General features: G+C 36.4%; 1 protein-coding gene across 2 annotated transcripts in view; it reads left to right on the top strand.

Moving 5' to 3' along the window:
- The window catches only part of MET (MET proto-oncogene, receptor tyrosine kinase), a 278,950-nt gene that overhangs the window by 111,581 nt on the left and 145,694 nt on the right, over nt 1-21,675 (top strand). For both annotated transcript variants that reach the window (XM_053716691.1, XM_053716690.1), the window contains one exon: nt 9,216-9,407. In XM_053716691.1, coding sequence (XP_053572666.1) covers nt 9,306-9,407 — 102 coding nt within the window. In that variant the 5' untranslated portion in view covers nt 9,216-9,305. The remainder of the gene's footprint in view (nt 1-9,215; nt 9,408-21,675) is intronic.

The following is a 21,675-nucleotide window of genomic DNA, read 5'->3' as shown; positions in this document are numbered from 1 at the left end:
AAAAAAGCAGCGTTCAGCTCCTAACGCAGCCCATTGATTCCTATGGGAAAATACTTTCTAAGTCTACACCTAACACCCTAACATGAACCCCGAGTCTAAACACCCCTAACCTTACACTTATTAACCCCTAATCTGCCGCCCCGACATCCTCGCCACCTGCATTATCTTATTAACCCCTAATCTGCCGCTCCGGACACCGCCGCCACCTACATTATACTTATAAACCCCTAATCTACCGCCCCCAACGTCGCCGTCACCTACCTACAATTATTAACCCCTAATCTGCCGCCCCCGTCGCCGCTACTATATTAAATGTATTAACCCCTAAACCTAAGTCTAACCCTAACCCTAACACCCCCTAACTTAAATATATTTTTAATAAATCTAAATAAAATTACTATAATTAAATAAATTATTCCTATTTAAAACTAAATACTTACCTATAAAATAAACCCTAATATATTTACAATATAACTAATAGTTACATTGTAGCTATTTTAGGATTTATTTTTATTTTACAGGCAACTTTGTATTTATTTTAACTAGGTAGAATAGTTATTAAATAGTTATTAACTATTTAATAACTACCTAGATAAAATAAATACAAATATACCTGTAAAATAAACCCTAACCTAAGTTACAATTACACCTAACACTACACTATAATTATATTAATTACCTAAACTACCTGCAATTAAATACAATTGAATTAAATAAACTAAATTACGGGGGGAAAAAACACTAAATTACAGAAAATAAAAAAGAAATTACAATATTTGAAACTAATTACACCTAATCTAATCCCCTTAATAAAATAAAAAAGACCCCCAAAATAATAAAATTCCCTACCCTACACTAAATTACAAATAGCCCTTAAAAGGGCCTTTTGCGGGGCATTGCCCCAAAGTAATCAGCTCTTTTACCTGTAAAAAAAAATACAATACCCCCCCAACATTACAACCCACCACCCACACACCCCTACTCTAACCCACCCAATTCCCCCTTAAAAAAACCTAACACTACCCCATTGAAGATCACCCTACCTTGAGCCGTCTTTACCCAGCCAGGCACCAGTGGTCATCCGATCCATCCAGAAGTCTTCATCCGATGGGCCAGAAGAGGACATCCAGACCGGCATAAGTCTTCATCCTATCCGGGCAGAAGAGAACATCCGATTGGCTGATTGGATCAGCCAATAGAATTGACCTCACTGAACTTCAATCCGATTGGCTGATAGCAACAACCAATCAGATTTTTCCTACCTTAATTCTGATTGGCTGATAGAATCCTATCAGCCAATCGGAATTCGAGGGACGCCATCTTGGATGACGTCATTTAAAGGAACCATCATTCGTCGTTGGTCGTCAGCCTAGAAGGATGTTCCGTGCCGGAGGTCTTCAAGATGGAGCAGTTCCTTGTCGGATGGATGAAGATAGAAGATGCCGCTTGGATGAAGTCTTCTCTCGGTCCGGATGTCCTCTTCTGCCCGGATAGGATGAAAACTTCTGCCGGTCTGGATGTCCTCTTCTGGCCCATCGGATGAAGACTTCTGGACGGATCGGATGACCACTGGTGCCCGGCTGGGTGAAGACGGCTCAAGGTAGGGTGATCTTCAATGGGGTAGTGTTAGTTTTTTTTTTAAGGGGGCATTGGGTGGGTTTTAGAGTAGGGGTGTGTGTGTGGTGGGTTGTAATGTTGGGGGGTATTGTATTTTTTTTTACAGGTAAAAGAGTTGATTACTTTGGGGCAATGCCCCGCAAAAGGCCCTTTTAAGGGCTATTTGTAATTTAGTATAGGGTAGGGCTTTTTATTATTTTGGGGGGCTTTTTTATTTTATTAGGGGGCTTAGATTAGGTGTAATTATCTTAAACTTCTTGTAATTTTTTTTATTTTCTGTAATTTATTGGGGGGGGTTCGTAATTTATTTTATTGTATTTAATAGTAATTAATTGTAGGTAGTTTAGGTAATTTATTTAATGATAGTGTAGTGTTAGGTGTAATTATAACTTAGGTTAGGATTTATTTTACAGGTAATTTTGTACTTATTTTAGCTAGGTAGTTATTAAATAGTTAATAACTATTTAATAACTATTGTACCTAGTTAAAATAAATACAAAGTTGCCAGTAAAATAAAAATAAATCATAAGATAGCCACAATGTAACTATTAGTTATATTGTAGCTATCTTTTGGTTTATTTTACAGGTAAGTATTTAGTTTTAAATAGGAATAATTTATTTAATTGTAGTTATTTTATTTAGATGTATTTAAATTATATTTAAATTAGGTGGGTGTTAGGGTTAGGGTTAGACTTAGGTTTAGGGGTTAATAACTTTATTATAGTAGCGGCGACGTTGGTGGTGGCAGATTAGGGGTTTATAAATGTAAGTAGGTGTCGGCGATGTTAGGACAGGCAGATTAGGGGTTAATAAAAATTAACTAGTGTTTGCGAGGCGGGTGTGTGGCGGTTTAGGGGTTAATACATTTATTAAAGTAGCGGCGATGTCCGGTCTGCAGATTGGGGGTTAATAAGTGTAGTTAGGTTGCGGCGACGTTGGGGGCAGCAGATTAGGGGTTAATAACTATAATGTAGGTGTCGGCGATGCTAGGGGCAGCAGATTAGGGGTTCATAAGTATAATGTAGGTGGCGGCGATGTCCGGTCGGCAGATTAGGGGTTAAAAATATTTATTATAGTGTTTGCGATGTGGGGGGCCTCGGTTTAGGGGTTAATAGGTAGTTTATGGGTGTTAGTGTACTTTTTGCACTTTAGTTAAGAGTTTTATGTTCCGGCGTTAGCCCATAAAACTCTTAACTACTGACTTTTAAATGCGGTCGAAATCTTGACAGGAGAGGGTCTACCGCTCACTTCTTCCAAGACTTGTAATACCAGCGTTAGGCAAATCCCATAGAAAAGATATGATACGCAATTGACGTAAGGGGATTTGCGGTAGCCTTGAGTCGCGGAAGAAAAGTGAGCGGTAGACCCTTTCCTTCCCGACTCGTAAAACCAGCGTTAGGTAAAAAGCAGCGTTGGGACCTCTCAACGCTGCTTTTTAAGGCTAACGCAAAACTCGTAATCTAGGCGATAGTTTTTACCTCTGTGACTGTCCCTTATTTCAGTTCTTTTGACAGACTTGCGTTTTAGCAATTAGTGCTGACTCCTAGGTAACCACGTGTGTGAGCAGAATGTTATCTATATGACACATTTGAACTAACACCCTCTAGTTCTGAAAACCTGTCAAAATGCATTCAAATAAGAGGCGGCCTCCAAGGGCTAAGAAATTAGCATATGAGCATCCTAGATTTAGCTTACAACTAAGAATACCAAGGGAACAAAGCAAAATTGATGATAAAAGTAAATTGGAAAGTTGTTTAAAATTGCATGCCCTATCTGAATCATTAAAGTTTATTTTTGACTAGACTGTCTCTTTAAATGACAAAAATAATGTTAATGCCAGAACTTAAATGATCAACTAATTGAAACAGGGAAATTCCAGGTGTCAGAAAAAGGAATAATAAATTCTGCAACTCAAAAAAAAAAACGGTACCACCTTAAAGGGACAGTAAAGTCCAAATTAAATTTAGATAGGCCATGTAATTTTAAACAACTTTCCAATTTACTTTCATCATAAAATTTGCTTTGTTCTCTTGGTATTCTTAGTTGAAAGCTAAACTGTTGTAGCTAGTAGTCATTAGTTCATGTGTGCCATATAGATAACATTGTGCTCACGCCCGTGGTTTTACTTTTGAGAGGGCACTGATTGGCTAAAATGCAAGTCTGTTAAAAGAAATGAAATAAGGGGGCAGTCTGGAATAGCTTAGATACAAGGCAATCACACAGGTAAAAAGTATATTAATATAAAAGTGTTATACACAACTGGGGAATGGTAAAAAAAAAAAGGGATTATCTATTTTTTTAAGGAATAATATTTTTGGAATTTAATGTCCCTTCAATCTGCAATTTAAAATAATATATACTTATAAGGGTGTACCACTAAAAGTATTTGTTTTGCACTTCTGATCTCATGCCTGCCCTACTAACCTAAGTCTTGGCAAATTCCAAGATCCCTTGAGTCACTACCTTTAGAATTTTACTGCTGGCTTCTTTTTAAAAATGTACTTAATATAAACAACAACCCATTCATTCATTGGCACCAAAGAATACATTTGGCATCTATGCATGCTAGCAATCTCATAAGTTCTAAATACATTTGTGAATATTTTAGAACTTATTGAACATCTTTATGATTAGAAACAGGAAGCCCACAATATATTTCACATCACAACAATCAAATGTTTCAAATATAATCCTAGATTAGTTATATCTGACAAATAATAACTAGCAGCTACCAGTCCCTTACTCCATATTTGCTTATTTCTGTTATAATTATTTCCTCTTTTTTGCTTTATATATCAAACATCTGCAACATACTTGTTTTACAATGAAAATACGAGCACTTTATTGCCTTCCAGTTTTTATTTATGATATTTTATGAATATTTTATATTTTCAATCAGAATTACAGTAATGAATAAATGAAGGCAGCATAATTTCTGCTGACAAAGAATCTGTTATAGAAATCAGTGTTATACTCTTTCTTGGAAGTAGCCAGCTATCTTTATTAACCTTCAATGACTTAACTGAAGAGCAATATTTTCCCAATGCCCACTTTATAATGATAATTACTAGTGTATGTCACAAAATAAAAACTTACAGCTGACACAAATGACATACAATTTCTTGTTGTAAACTTGTTGCTCCAAATTCCAAAATGAGACACACATTTTTCATTGTCCTTAAGTATAACGGTATTTCATAATTAGATTTCTTGTTATGGCAGAAACTAATTAGTGTATAATATTTGGCCGAGTCAATAATGTTTGGTCCCATTTGGCTTATCAAATTAGTATCTAAAATGTTCAATAATGAATGCAAATATATCAATTAAAGGAGAGCTCAATGAACTTAATTGCTTTCCAGTGATTATATATAGTAACAAGGATGCCATTTCATTTTACAACAATGTGATCTGCTACTTCTGCCGTTTTATGTTTGCTACAGTGATTTGCTAATAGTAAAGTGTTTAGAGCAGGTGTGTCTAGCTTTGTCCAAAAAGGGGCAGCATTGATTTTATTTGTGTGTGTGTTATAGGTTCAGGGAACTAACATTTTAGGAATCAAAGTTTCGGATCTTATTTAAATATAAAGACATATAAACATATACATAGGATCTATACAGAAAAAACATGAATAGGCTGTTTCTTTAAAACTGGACCAATCAATGTCATTAATTTGGCTATAGACAGGGAAGTAGTATGGAGAATACAAGAAAAAGCACTTTGTATATAAACAATACATATATAAAAATGACTTTAATTTCCTTAAATATACAGTAAAGTCAAAATTAAAGAGACAGTAAAGTCAAAATTAAGCTTAAATAGATTGGACTGAGCATAAAATTGTTATCAACTTTCCATTTTAATTCTATAATCCTACCTATGTTTACTCTTTGACAATGGATTTCAAGAAAACTAACCAAATTAGATAATATAAGTAAATTGGAAACCTTTTTGTTAACCCCTTAACAACCACAATGTTTTTTGGGTCATAATAGGGCGGTCTCCAGCAGGCCTCCTATAATAGATATTAAAAAATCTACCCCCATTGAAAGACCAGCTAGATGAGGGATAAGGGTCTGTTTTTAAGGGTTTCACCTAGGCTCCTTAGTTCTAGTAAATGGGTAATCTTATTGCTAGAGGATACAAAGACATTTTAGACAAATTTGTGCTTAGAACTTTGTGGCAACAATTTGGGGAGTCCCTTTCCTGCTCTAGCATGACTGTGCCCCTGTGCCCAAAGCGACCATGAAGATATTGTCTGATGAGTTTGGTATGGAGGAACTTAAGTAGCCTGCACAGAAACTTCAATCCAGTTAAACACCTTTGGGATGGATTGAAACACCAATTGCAAGCCAGACCTTCTTGCCCAACATTAGTGCCTGACCTGAAAAAATGCTCTTTTGGCTAAATGGACACAAATTCCTACATACACACTCCAAAATCTTGTGGAAAGCCTTCCCAGAAAAATGGCAGCTGTTACCGCTGCAAAAGGAGGACCAACTCCATAATAATGCTCATGAATTTGGAATGGGATGGAACTTATATAGGTGTAATGGTCAGGTATCCACATACTTTTGGTCATAAAGTGTATTTATTTTAAATTTAAACATTAGATAATGATCTACTATTATTTATTACAATATTATTTCTTTTTTTTTTTTTTCTTTTTTTTTATTTGTCCAACTTAGAGGCATAACCTTACAAAGACAGTCCAATTCAAATAATACAATTTTCACAAAGTTTTATTTCGGTTGTTAGGGAGTTAAACAAAGCAGACAGAAATAAATTGTGTTTCTTTGGTATAAAAGGAAGAAAGCAATATGCTTCAGCAGAGCAGGAATTTTCTGCTTTTTCTATTGATGCGTTTCCTCCTGGGAAATTCTCATCCCTCTAAAATGAGAGGAGAACATCAATATTAACCACATTATCAATTAATAGATTCCTATTGAATTGTCAGGGCAGTTAACGTCTTTGCTGTAAGGAAGACTGAAGTACAATAAACTGCAGAAGAATTTAAATGAGCTGTCTAGACAACATCAGTACCAAATCCGATGGATGAAATAAGCATATTATTGTTAGTTATTAAAAGTTAATGAATAAAAAATGTGCTACATAAATAGAGAAACCTTTATATGAGAATCCTTCCTTTACTTAAAGGGACATTAATTCACCTTTTTAACAGACTCAGAATAATGTATAATCTATGTTGACTTTTATTATGCACATTTTTCCCACTTCCATGAAGAACTATTTACAGCCGTTGCTCAGTGTTTTGATATAGTATTAAGTGGCATGCACTTGATTATAGCCTAGTGCGTGCTCAGAGAGTACAAATGTAATTGCACGTGAGAGAAATTATGCACAGTAAGTGTAAATACTTTTATTACTTTTATTAAGTATTAATATTATGCTGTTGTGGTTCCATATATACTATGAGATTTGAAGAAAAGTGATATTGGGCTAGTTTCATAGATGTTCATGGGGATGCTAAGTGGTCTCATTTTGAAGGCGAGATCATATTTAAAATGAACGGAGCATTGCAAGTAACAAGAATAACTGCAGTAAGTGCTCAATACATGATGTGCTGCACATTAATCAAGAACTGCTAGCACAATGGAAAAATAGTAACTACATCCGCAACACCTTGGGCACGTTTATAAAATGGGTTGTGTAATGGCTCTACCATTAGGCCAAATAGGCGGTCGCCTAAGGCCTCACTTAAACAGGGGCCTCACAGTGTGTCTCTGTCTTCATGTGATAATTTCTTTATGTGTAACATGTGCATGGCACATCGATTAGTAAAAACAACACCGTTGGCTTGTTGACATACTGTAAAAGCATAGGAAGTGCCTGTGAGCTCTGTCCCAGACTTTCTGCCGGTTACTATTTTTTACTTGGGACTACATGTTCCAAAATGCAGTGCTGCAAAATGAAAGGTGTGGCTGAGGTTATATTGTGCACCCCCCTTTCCTGCATGTTCAAATGCCACCCTTGTTGTATCCTTAGTGTCTCAAAACATGAGTAGTATGCGGGGCGGTTATGGTGCTCCCTGTGAATAGCACACAGTGTGTAGACACATGCAGGTGTGATTGAAAAGAAGTGAGACTAGATTAGTGTGATCAATTGAAGAACCAGAGGATGTGAGAATTAGCCACACACTGCTTGAAGAGAAGCAGGGAGCATGAGATAGACTGAGAGAGCTCCAGAGGATAATTTGTTGTCTATAATGATGATAATGATTTAAAAAATGGCAGGTCTGCTTTAACCTTCCTTTACTAGCTACACTCTCTTTCTGCACTTTCTCCTTCTCTCTCTCTCTTTTTCTCTCCTTGCTCTATAACTTCGCCCATTCTTTTTCTGCCCTTTTTCTCTATCCCTCCCTTCTCACTCTTTCTATTCACTATTTCTTTGTCACTCTCTTTCTCCACACCATACTTCCTTCTCTTCAATCTCTATTTTCATGCTCTCCCTTATCTCTGTCTGCCCATATCTATTCTATAAACACTCTCTCCCCTCTTTTCTATTTTTCTCCTTTCTCACCTTCTCTCTCTTCCCTCTCTCCCTCCATCTTTCATTTCTCACTCTCTCTTTCTCTCTATCAACTCCTCTTCCTCTATACTTTCTCCTCTTCTCTCCTCCTCCAGCTCCCTTTCACTCTCTGCCATCTCTCCCCACTCTCTCCTTCTCTATTCTCTCTCTCTCTCTCTCTCTCTCTCTGTCTCTTCACTGTTCTCTCCTCTTTCTGTCTTTGTACACTATCTTTTCAATCTCTCCTTTATTTATTTCTCTCTACTCTCTCCCTCTATTTTCTGTCTCTCCTCTCTTTTTATTTCCCTCTTCAGTTTCTCTCCACTCTCCCAGTCGCTTTCCTATTTCCTTTATCTCTTCTTCTCTCTTTCTCTTTACTCTCTTCTTTCTCTCTCTCTTCTATTAACTTTTGCCTCTATTTTCTTTCTCTACTTTCAGTCCATTCTCTCTCTCCCTTAATGTATCTCTATATATTTCACTATTCTTTTTCCTCTCTCTTCATTCTCCTTTCCCCAGTCTCTAATCTACCTCTTGCTTCCTCCGTTCTTTACCCTCTCTATTCACTCTTCATTTCCTCTCTTTCTACCTTTTCACTCTACTCTTTCTGCAAAATCCAGAGCAATTCCTATTCAGATTTATTTGGTTCATTTTTGCATGTTGTTTAGTGTCGAGGAGCCTCATGTTTGAGCCATGCATAAAGACTCACTAACTCAGGGACCGCCTCAAATTAGCATGAGCTGAGCTCGCAAAACTCTGACAAGGGATGTTTATAGATGCAGAGCTGCTGTATTTTTTAAGCGCCATATTCGTTTCACAAACAGGTTTTATTGAATCTAGGCTGTTTTCTGAACTCATGTCTCCAAACAAATCTTCATTTTAATTGGTTCATCTCAGTAAGAGTGTGAAGCTCACCTTACATAAAGGTGGTACACAGGACAGGTTACATCACATATGGTGAGACATGAGCAGGGTAATCAGTAGGTTTTAGGGAGCACTTACATTATATCTATTGGAATTGAAAGCATGTTTATTTGATTACTGAATACATTTATAATTTCTTTTTCTCATAGACATTGTTAAGAAATGCATCACAGTGCTTATCGCCAATTGATGAATATCGAATACAAGGGACCACACCATTACAACGCCTTGACTTGTTTATGGGTCAGTTTAACAATGTCCTGCTGACATCAATTTCCGTATTCACAGAAGGGTCTCTCACAATTGCCAATCTGGGAACAGCTGATGGTCGTTTCATGCAGGTATGATAAAAATATATTTGTTCTTTGTGAAGTTGTTTATCAAATCTATGCTGATTTATATATCCCATCAATGGTATTACTTCATCATTTTATTAAAGAATTGGCCCACGTCCAGACCTGCAGCATCTCACTGTCTTGTTGACCAAACGTAGATTTATAAAAACAATCTTCATAAAGAAAATGGTAATAAAAAAGAAATAAATGATAGCTAAAAGATGAGGATGATAATGTGAAGAAGAATCCACATAACATCATATAGATTCAGGAATGCAAATGTCTGCAAGATAAAGAGTAAAATTCATTATTCAAGTATAAGTTATATATAATTTATGAACAAAGCAATATTGACTTAAAGTGCAACATAAATCCTTAATGTGTGTCTGATTTGGGGTATTGTTTCCCTTGATGTGGCAATAAGTTTAATAATTATGTCTGAAAGTGTTTTTCTAAGCAAATAAGAAAACTGTTCAGCAGATGAATATACGCCCACCCTGTAAGGTGGATAAAGTGGCTTTCTGCCAGAACATTGTTAATTTGCTAAACTCTCAATATGCTTGTGATTTACAAACTTAATATTGGGCATCAAATATCTATGTCCAATAAATATGTTACCAGTTTCCCCTTCAAACTAAGATATAGTTTTTTTCTGCTCTAAAGCAAAAGGTTCTGAAGTATATCAGTTTGGTCCAACTCAAGAGGAAAAGTCCAGCTATGAAATACCAGGCAGCTCTCATCTGACAGAGCAAGAGATTTGTACAGCTAACCTTAGATGTGTGCGTCAGCCTGTATGGGCACCTTTAGATATAAAGTGGGCTAGGATTTCATGTCTTTTTGCTTATAGTACAGTTTTGAACCAATGACGTGTGTGTATACGTGCACGTGTGCGTGGGTGTGCATGCGTCTATATGTGTGTCTGTGTTTGTGCATTGTGTGTGTACATGCGTGTGCGTGTGCATATGCGAGCACACCTGTGTGTGTGCGCGCGTGTATGTGTGTGTATGTGTGTATATACTGTATGTGTGTGTAAATGCATGTATGTGAGTGTGTGCATGAGTGTATATGTGTGTGTGTGCATGAGTGTATATGTGTATGTGTAGTGTGTGTATATATGTGTGTGTAAATGCCTGTATGTGAGTGTGTGCATGAGTGTATATGTGTGTCTGTGTGAGTGTGTGCATGAGTGTATAAGTGTGTCTGTGTGTGTGCATGCGTATATATGTGTATGTGTAGTGTGCGTATATATGTGTGGTGTAAATGCATGTATGTGAGTGTGTGCATGAGTGTATATGTGTGCCTATGTGTGTGTGTGACTGTGTGTGCATGAGTGTATATGTGTGTCTGTGTGTGTTTGTGCATGAGTGTATATGTGTGTCTGTGTGTGTGCATGAGTGTATATGTGTGTCTGTGTGTGTGTGTGTGTGCATGAGTGTATATGTGTGTCTGTGTGCATGAGTGTATAAGTGTGTCTGTGTGTGTGCATGCGTATATATGTGTATGTGTAGTGTGTGTATATATGTGTGTGTGTAGTGACTCATTTTGTTAAAGGGACATGAAATCTCATGATTTAGACAGAACATGTGATTTTAAACAACTTTCCTATTTACTTCTATATTAGCGCTGCAGAATCTGTTGCGCTCTACAAATAACCAATAATAATAATAATAATTATCTAATTTGTGTTGCTCTCTTGATATCCTTTGCAGACTCAGGAGCGACTGATTGTTGGCTGCACATATATGCCTCATGTTATTGACTAACCCAATGCATTCAGCTTGCTCCCAATAGTACATTGCTGTTTCTTCAACAAATGATACAAAGAGAATGAAGCAAAATAAACAGAAGTAAATTGGAAAGTTGTTTAAAATTGTAATGTCTGTCCGAACCATGAATGAAAAATGTTGTGTTTAATGCCCCTTTAATTTCTGACATGATACAAGCCCCACTGGCACTCTGAGAAGCTGCAGTATTTAAATTGCTGGTGCACTGAGAATATCTAGCTTTGCTTCACATGCACATGCAGAGAAAAATGTTAATGTTTAAATATTGATAAATTTTACTAGAAGCCTTTTTGCTAATATATGTATATTGCAAATATGTTTCTATTTAAATATGTAATCCATCCATGTGCATTTCAATTCTGACCAGAATGCCCCTTTAAAGACACAAGTGAATTTAAGAGGTTTTGCCCTGGTTATAGTCTGACAGAATAACAGTTCTGTTTGTTCCCAACTGAGTGCTTTATTTGCTCTTATTGTAGAATTTTGAAGGCTGATATACAGAATAATCTATGCATCTAGGGAGGGATAATGAGCTTACTATTGATATAGATAAATAATACCTTTATGTCTGGATAGCTTGATGCACAAGTTCATGACAGATAACCAAACTCACAGCTGCCCCTTTAACACCCTTTCACGACTGCCCTTTAGCAACAAAAGGTGACTGAGTAAGTATTAAAGTTTACAACTCCAATAGAATTTTGGCTTTGGAAGCCCAGGAAGAGATGCTTAAAGTGACATGCCACCCACATTTTTTCTTTTATGATTTAGAAAGAGAATGCAATTTTAAACATCTTTCTAATTTACTTATATTATCTAATTTGTTTTATTCTCTTGATATTCTTTGATGAAAAGCATATCTAGATATGCTCACTAGCTGCTGATTGGTTGCTGCACATAGAAGCCTCATGTGATTGGCTCACCATGTGCATTGCTTTTTCTTCAAATAAGGATATTTAAAAAATGAAGCAAAATAAATTATGGAAGTAAATTGTAATGTTGTTTAAATGTCTATTCTCTATCTGAATCATGAAAGAAAGATTTTGGGTTTAGTGGCCCTTTAAGTCATTTTAAACGGACATGAATTTTCCTTTCACGATTCAAATAGAGGATACAATTTAAAACAACTTTCAAATTTACTTCTATTATCTAATTTGCTTAGTTCCCTTGGTATCCTTTGTTGAAAACATACCTAGGTAGGAAGCTAGCTGCACATATATTCGCCTTTTTTCATTGGCTTACCAATGTGTTCATCTAGCTCACAGTTGCTGTTCCTTCAATAAAGAATACCAAGAGAATGAAGCAAAAATGATATTTGAAGTAAAATGGAAAGTTATTTAAAAATGTATCCTGTGTCTGAATCATAAAATAAACATTTTGGGTTTCATCTCCCTTTAAAGTTTTATGATGGGAATATATTTTTTTAAATAGATTTATTTTTTTGTCCATTATGCTCAAAACTTTAATAATGCTTAAAAATAATGACATTGTCGCCTTAGAGAACTAAAATATTTTGACAGTTATCCTTCCCATTCAGTTCATTCCTATGTAGCAGAGAGAGAGCTGCCTCGGGCAGTGAATTCTCACATTCAGCTGTCTGAGTTGTCATTTCTGTGCACTGCAACAAGTTCATTTTAAAACCGTACAGGTTCTGTAGATTGACTGGCAGTAAAGCGCTTTCCCCAGTACAAAATAAAACATATACATTATTTGTGTTCCAGATCTATTATATTACCCAGTGTTACATGACTATTAATCACTCCCAAATTGCCTGTAATGCATTTAGCAAGGCAGGTTTCCAGCATTGTTATATATACACATTATGTTATACACACATTTGTTTTTCTCCCAATCCACAGCTTTACTTTATGGGTTTGATATAATAGTTTTACTTTGTCCAGCCACTCAGAAAGATGGGCAGTTGTATGTTTTTGCTTTCAATTAAGTGGAGCAATACTTGCAAGCATTTGCAGAGTTTGAGGGGACAGGAAACCCAACATCTTTCATGGTTCAGATAGATTATTAGATTTAAAACAAATTTCCAAGTTATTTTTATTATCAAATTTGTTTCATTCTCATGTTATCCTTTGTTGAAAGAGCAGTAATGTACTAATTGGTGCTAGCTGAACCAATGACAAGAAGCATATATCTGTATTCACCAATCAGCAGCCTGCCCCCAGTAGAGCACTGCTGCTACTAACCCTACCTAGGTATGCTTTTCTACTAAGGATACCAAAAGAATGAAGCAAATTAGATAATAAAAGTAAATTAAATAGTTGTTTAAAACGACATGCTCTATTTGAATCATGAAAGCTAAATCTTGAGTTTTTTGTCACTTTAAAGGGAATATTAAACCAAATTTTTTTTTTAATTATTCGGATAGAGAATACAATTTTTAAAAAGTTTCCAATTTACTTCTATTATCAAATTTGCTTTGTTCTCATGTTATTCTTTGTTAAAGGGATACCTAGGTAGGTAGTGTGTACATGCCTGAAGCACTACATGACAGGAAATAGTGCTGCCATCTAGTGCTCCTGCTAATGTATAACATTGTTGCAAAACTGCTGCCATATAGAGCTTCAGACACGTGCACACTCATAAGCTTACTTTACTGCTTTTCAACATAGGATAACAAGAAAACAAAAAAAATTGATAACTGAAGTATATTGGAAAGTTGTTTAAAATTGTATGTTCTATCTGAATCATGAAAGAAAAAAATTGTGTTTTATGTCCCTTTAAGTCATTCATTTTTCACAAAAAAAGCAAAAAGATGTGTAGCTTTAAAACGAGGATTCTGAACCTTGACCTAAAATGTGCTATACAGTAATTGTTTGCTGAGGGGAGGCACTCTTTACAATTTGTCCCTAATTAGACATAGTAAAAGAGAAAGGATAAACAATAATTAAGGGGTATGTCCCTGAGCTGCAAAAAGGACAGTTTTACATGTTTTTAATATGTGCTTTTCAACTATATTCCTCAAGTACTACTAACAGATAATTGAGAGTAGTTAACTGCATGTCCAATAAAATGTATGTAAAATACCTAGACACTTTATTAAGGCTCATGGGGTGTGTTGCAGATAGGGGCTATAGGGGCATACACTTTATTAAGGCTGATCTGAGGTCTGATGAGGTATGTTGCATATAGGGGCTACAGGGGCATACACTTTATGAAAGCTGATCTGAAGTCTGATGGTGTGTGTTGCAGATTGGGGCTACAGGGGCATACAATTTATTAAGGCTGATCTGAGGTCTGATGAGGTGTGTTGCAGATAGGGGCTACAGGGGCATACACTTTATTAAGGCTGATCTGAAGTCTGATGGGGTGTGTTGCAGATAGGGGCTACAGAGGCATACACTTTATTAAGGCTGATCTGAGGTCTGATGGGGTGTGTTGCAGATAGGGGCTACAGGGGCATACACTTTATTAAGGCTGATCTGAGGTCTGATGAGGTGTGTTGCAGATAGGGGCTAAAAGGGCATATACTTTATTAATGCTGATCTGAGGTCTGATGGGATGTGTTACAGATAGGGGCTAAAGGGGCATACACTTTATGAAAGCTGATCTGAGGTCTGATGGTGTGTGTTGCAGATAGAGGCTACAGGGGCATACACTTTATTAAGGCTGATCTGAGGTCTGATGAGGTATGTTGCATATAGGGGCTACAGGGGCATACACTTTATGAAAGCTGATCTGAGGTCTGATGGTGTGTGTTGCAGATTGGGGCTACAGGGGCATACAATTTATTAAGGCTGATCTGAGGTCTGATGGGGTGTGTTGCAGATACAGGCTACAGGGGCATACACTTTATTAAGGCTGATCTGAGGTCTGATGGGATGTGTTGCAGATAGAGGCCACAGGGGCATACACTTTATTAAGGCTGATCTGAGGTCTGATGGGGTGTGTTGCAGATAGGGGCTACAGAGGCATACACTTTATTAAGGCTGATCTGAGGTCTGATGAGGTGTGTTGCAGATAGGGGCTACAGGGGCATACACTTTATGAAAGCTGATCTGAGGTCTGATGGGGTGTGTTGCAGATACGGGCTAAAGGGGCATACACTTTATTAAGGCTGATCTGAGGTCTGATGGGGTGTGTTGCAGATACGGCTAAAGGGGCATACACTTTATTAAGGCTGATCTGAGGTCTGATGGGGTGTGTTGCAGATAGAGGCTACAGGGGCATACAATTTATTAAGGCTGATCTGAGGTCTGATTAGGTGTGTTGCAGATAGAGGCTACAGGGGCATACACTTTATTAAGGCTGATCTGAGGTCTGATGGGGTGTGTTGCAGATACGGGCTAAAGGGGCATACACTTTATTAAGGCTGATCTGAGGTCTGATGGGGTGTGTTGCAGATACGGCTAAAGGGGCATACACTTTATTAAGGCTGATCTGAGGTCTGATGAGATGTGTTGCAGATAGTGGCTACAGGGGCATACACTTTATTAAGGCTGATCTGAGGTCTGATGAGATGTGCTGCAGATAGGGGCTAAAGGGGCATACACTTTATTAAGGCTGATCTGAGGTCTGATGAGATGTGTTGCAGATAGGGGCATACACTTTATTAAGGCTGATCTGAGGTCTGATGAGATGTGTTGCAGATAGGGGCTAAAGGGGCATACACTTTATTAAGGCTGATCTGAGGTCTGATGGGGTGTGTTGCAGATAGGGGCTACAGGGGCATACACTTTATTAAGGCTGATCTGAGGTCTGATGAGGTGTGTTGCAGATAGGGGCTACAAGGGCATAGGTGTGATTTGAGATCTGTTATGGGTCTACAGCTGACAACAACTAGTACTATGAGCAATTGTACATGTTTTCCTGCTGAATTGATCAGGAGCTTTAAAAGGGCAGTGTACTGTAAAATTGGTTTCTCTTCAAAGGAACAGTCTACTTTTTTGTTTAAAAAGATGGGTGACACCTTTTCTACCCATTGCCCAGCTTTGCACAACCAACATTGTTATATTAATATACTTTATAACATTTAAACCTCTAAATTTCTGCCTGTTTCTAAGCCCCTGCAGGTGCCTCTTATCTAATTTTATTAGCTTTTCATAACCAGACTTAGCTAGTTCATGTGTGCCATATAGATAACATTGTTCTCACTCCCATGGAGTTATGCATGAACTAGCACTAATTGGGGGAAGTCTACAGAGGCATAGATACAAGATAATCTGGGAAAGGGTAATAAAGGGATTATCTATATTTTGAAACAATAAACATTTTCAAGTAGACTGTCCCTTTAATGTGTTTCCAATTATTTAAAATTGGAAAATTGGTCCTTTGGGTTTATTTTGTATACTAAATAGTTGTTTTGTTATTTGAAGCCACAACCCATTAATATGGGCTGAGCTTGCAGGAAGAGCACACCTCCTTATTGTATCACTCTATATACTCACAAGTATTTACTCTGGTTGTATATTCAAGACAAAGCCCAATCATTAGAGAGAACAACTGAAAATGTATATCTTAGTACCTATCTCTCCTTCCACCATTGGGAGTGTGATTTCTTTGCATTGTTTTTCTGTACCCTTTACTTCTGAAATGGTCAGAATAGGTGGCAACTTCAACAGGCAAAATCAACTACATCGAATGACAAAAAAAAGGTTAACTCAAGTTAATAGAAAATACCCAATAATACAAAATATCTAATGTAAAAATTAGTGGAGCATTAAAGGGACACTAATGTCAAAATTAAACTTTCATATTCAGGTAGAGCATGCAGTTTAAGAGACTTTTAAACTTCTATTATCAATTTTTGGAAATTCTATTTTTATATACACACTTTTTTAAGCACTAACTCTTACTGAGCATGTGCACAAGTTCACAGGGTATACGTATACTAGACTGATTGGCAGATGTCTGTCACGTGATACCGGGGGCTGGCAAATTGTGAAAAATAATAAATGTGTCAGGAAAAATCTACTGAATATTTAAAATTCGGAGTAAGTGCTATTGCATTGTCTTTTTATTATGCAGGTGTTAATTATGCAATATTAGTTTATTTCGTGGTCATTTTTTATCATGTGACTAAATTAAGTAAATATATGGCAGCTTCTACGCCTGTTTTGACATTGAAATCTGTCCCCATTGTCTGCAGTCTGTGATTAGTGATTATAGCCCATTTAGAATGATGTTTTGACTGAACAAGTGTTAGGCAGACTCACTTACAGGTTTTTATTATTAAGCAGTGTGAGTATGACAGACCTGAAATGGAAATATAGTTTAAGAAACAGCTGCCAACTGTGAAGAGGAAAAGAAAAACAATTTTACTTCCTTCCTATACTCCAGCTCATTGAAAGTAAAAAAAAAAAAAAGCTTTCCATGGTTATTTTTTATGAAATTATGCAGCTGTTTCAACTTCTGCCATTGTTTGTTTCTTGTCTACGGCTGGGAAATATGGGCTTAGGGTACAGCTGTTGGGTGCAATGTGAATCAGGTATTTCACAGTGGTTATTTAGCAGGAAAAGTATAACAGACAATGTTAATGCCAGTTATTAGCACTTCTCAGCTTTTTAAATAATGTTTACAAAGTAATTCAATATTTTAAGGGGAAAAAAATGAATGCTTGGGAATGCCACTAGTTTATTTAGCTGCAAGTTTGTAAAACTCCAAATAGGTTCAATTATTTCATAACAGAGTTTGGGTTTATTATGTGTGAGAAACAGAGCATGAATTATTATAAACAAAAATGGTATCTTTTCATGAACATTCTGCTGACAATGAAGCATCAAGCTAGGAGCGTATAATAACCAGAAATCCTTTTAAACTACTGTCTCCCACAATTAAACACATCTAAAACTAAAAAACTTGGCTGACATTTTTAATTTCTTTGATATATTCATCACCGACAAAAGGAAACACTGATTAGATCTGTCAACCATGAAAAGAAAATGTCAATAAACATCAGTTTATTTGGAAAGTTGTATTGTGTCATGTTTATAAGTAATGTCCGTCAATAATGTAATATTTTAGGTGGATATTTATTACTGTTAATTATATGGGAATTTTTTCCCTAATTAATGGTTATTTGCACTGCAATACCAGAAGATTTATTTAATTTGCAAATGTATTTATTAACAAATACCAAGACAGACAGAGAGATAGATAGATAGATAGATAGATAGATATAGATAGATAGATAGATAGATAGATAGATGATAGAAAGATAGATAGATAGATGATAGACAGACAGATAGTAGATAATAGATAGATAGACAGGCAGACATACAGACAGAGAGAGAAAGAGAGATAGATAGCTAGATAAATGACAGACAGAGAGATAGACAGATAGAGAGATAGATAGACAGACGGATGATAGATAGAAAGATAGATAGAGTATAGATGATAGACAGACAGATAGATGATAGAAAGATAGATAGATGATAGATAGAAAGATAGATAAAGTATTAATGATAGACAGATAGATAGATAGATAGATAGATAGATAGATAGATGATAGAAAGATAGATGATAGACAGGCAGATAGTAGATAATAGATAGATAGACAGACAGACAGACAAATAGAGAAAGAGAGATAGATAGATATCTAGATAAATGATAGACAGATGATAGATAGATAGATAGATAGATAGATAGATAGATGCTAGACAAACAGATAGATTTACATCGATAGATAGATAGATAGACAAACAGATAGATTTACATAGCTAGATAGATAGATAGATAGATAGATAGATAGGCAGGGGCAGAACTACCATTGGTGCAGCAGGTGCTGTGGCACCGGAGCCCAAGTGCTAGGGGGGGTCCCATTGCAGTCAGTCTATAAATAGGCTTGTGCAGAATGTGTACAATCCTAATACACGTGAGCCTTTTATTAGTGCAGGCTGCAGGTGTAGCTACCTATTTATCTATCTATCTATCTATCTATCTATCTATCTATCTATCCTCAATATTATTATACATAGTTACCTTTTGTGGGGCCCAAAACAATTTTTTACACCAGGGCCTTCTGTTGAGTAGGTCCGCTACTGTGGACTCCATTTATCATAGGTTGGGTGGACATGTCTGAAGAACTTCATTGCGAATGCACAGCATATGCTGTCCGCATTAAATATTGCACAAGCAATGCTTGTGCAATGCCACCTCCTGCTCGCTGGCAGCCAATTGGTGGAGATGGGCGGACAGCTTAAGTAGCAGCGGTCTTAAGACCACTGCTGCTTAACTATCATTTTGGGGTACCAAAATCATTTTGGGGTACCAAAGCTGCTTTCGCAGCTTGATAAATGGGGCCCAATGTATTATTGCATTGTCTTTTTACTATGCATGTGTTGAATATGCTGTTCTATTGTATTGATGGTCTTCTATTCTCCAGGACACTTATAATGCAGATATGTGAGAGTAACATTTAAATAATATGACTTCACAGTGCATAAAATCATCTCATGTAAGTCTCATTTAACCAATGAGACCAAACAACAGCAAATAAGCAATTGGATTGGAGTTAGTTTATGATCACTCTATTTGTATAGTTTCCATCTGAAAACATCTTAATTTGTAAAAGTGAAAAGGCTAAAGCTACTTTATACTTGGGCCTGACAATGTTTTATGGGAGACAGAACATTCTGAAAAATAATGATGAATACAAGGATGGTATTTTGAAGAGAAAAAAAGAACAAGCCTAATGATCAATTAAATGGTATTTGTACCTTTTTCAGATTTCATATTATTGCTCATATTCAGACCTTTCCATGTTAACGCTCTCATTTCTTCTTAACATAGCTGTGTGCAAAATCACTGCAGACAGCATCATCTCATCTGTTCATTTATTTGACACATTTTCAGAAATAATCCACATGCTTTGAAAACACAGGTTACTCAATATTAGAATGGATACAATTTTATATGACAACTTAAGTTCTTTGTCCAATTATGCAATAAAACTGTCAAAAAAAATTATATATATATACACACACAATTTATTTTATTCCTGAGAGACCCCTGTACTGATTTTAAGGCCCCGATATACAAAACATTGGTCGGTCTTTTTTAATATATAATAGGTCTATGATATATTAAAAAAAGTGGGTTCACCCTCGTAGTGCCAGCGAGTGGCAATGTGTCTCCCTTAGGAAATAACTGGGATTGCGGCTTCTGCCTCAACTCCGCTGACATCAACACGTCGGCACTATCAGCGGGCGGGGGGGGGGGGGAGTATTTGAAGTGTTTCTCTACTGCACAGACAGTGTGCTCACTGAAACATTGTTTCTGTATAAGAACACTTCATATAATACATACCTAACGTAAAGGGACACTGAACACAAATTTTTTTCTTTCATGATTCAGATAGAGCATGAAATTTTAAGCAACTTTCTAATTTACTCTTATTATCAATTTTTCTTCGTTCTCTTGCTATTTTTATTTAAAAAGCAGGAATGTAAATATTAGCAACCAGCCCATTTAAGGTTCAGCACCATGGATAGCACTTGCTTATTGGAGGCTTACATTTACCCACCAATAAGCAAGCATAACCCAGGTTCTCAACCAAAAATGGGCCGGCTCCTATACATCACATTCCTGCTTTTTAAATAAAGATAGCAAGAGAACAAAATAAAATTGATAATAGGAGTAAATTAGAAAGTTGTTTAAAATTGCATGCTCTATCTGAATCATGAAAGAAAAAATTGGGGTTTAGTGTCCCTTTAACTGTAACTAAACCTACACTACCTGAAAAATCTTGCCACTGAAAAGGTAGTGAGACAAACATGGCTGAAACCCTATACCTAACCTGCAGGGCTGCCCTTAAAAAAAATGCAGGTTACTCCCCTGGAATGCCCAGCTAACTCCCACAGAAAGCCTACATCTATGTCATGTCTTCGTTATGCCTGACTAATAAAGACAAAAAAAAAACATTCCTATTACTATATGAGCTGTGTTGATACATTTAAATACAATGTTAAAATGATATGCATTTTTTGTATAATGCATATTAATTTAAGTATTGTATACAATTTAAACTGCTTTTTTTCTTGTTCTCTTTATTATTTTAAACATAAATATAGAATTTAAAATATATATTTACATTATCAAAGTCATTAGTGAAAAATTTATAGTTTTGCATAACTACATGACATTACGTAAAAATGTACGGCTAGATTACGAGTTTAGCGGCCGGTCCCAACGCTGCTTTTTAACACCCACTGGTATTACGAGTCTTGAAGGTACAGGTGTACCGCTCACTTTTTTGGCCAGACTCGGAAATACCGCAAATCCACTTACGTCAATTGCGTATCCTATATTTTCAATGGGACTTGCATAGCGCCGGTATTACGAGTCTGACCAAAAATGAGCGGTACACACTCTCTGGTCAAACCTGGTACTGCATTTAAAAGTCAGTAGTTAAGAGTTTTACACTATAACGCCGTAGCATAAAACTCTTAACTAAAGTGCTAAAAAGTACACTAACACCCATAAACTACCTATTAACCCCTAAACTGAGGCCCCCCCACATCGCAAACACTATAATA

The sequence above is a fragment of the Bombina bombina genome, chromosome 6, assembly GCF_027579735.1.
Source record: "Bombina bombina isolate aBomBom1 chromosome 6, aBomBom1.pri, whole genome shotgun sequence".
Classification (NCBI taxonomy): domain Eukaryota; kingdom Metazoa; phylum Chordata; class Amphibia; order Anura; family Bombinatoridae; genus Bombina; species Bombina bombina.
The sequence above is the reverse complement of the archived record's forward strand: the minus strand, read 5'-3'. Positions and strand labels throughout refer to the sequence as shown.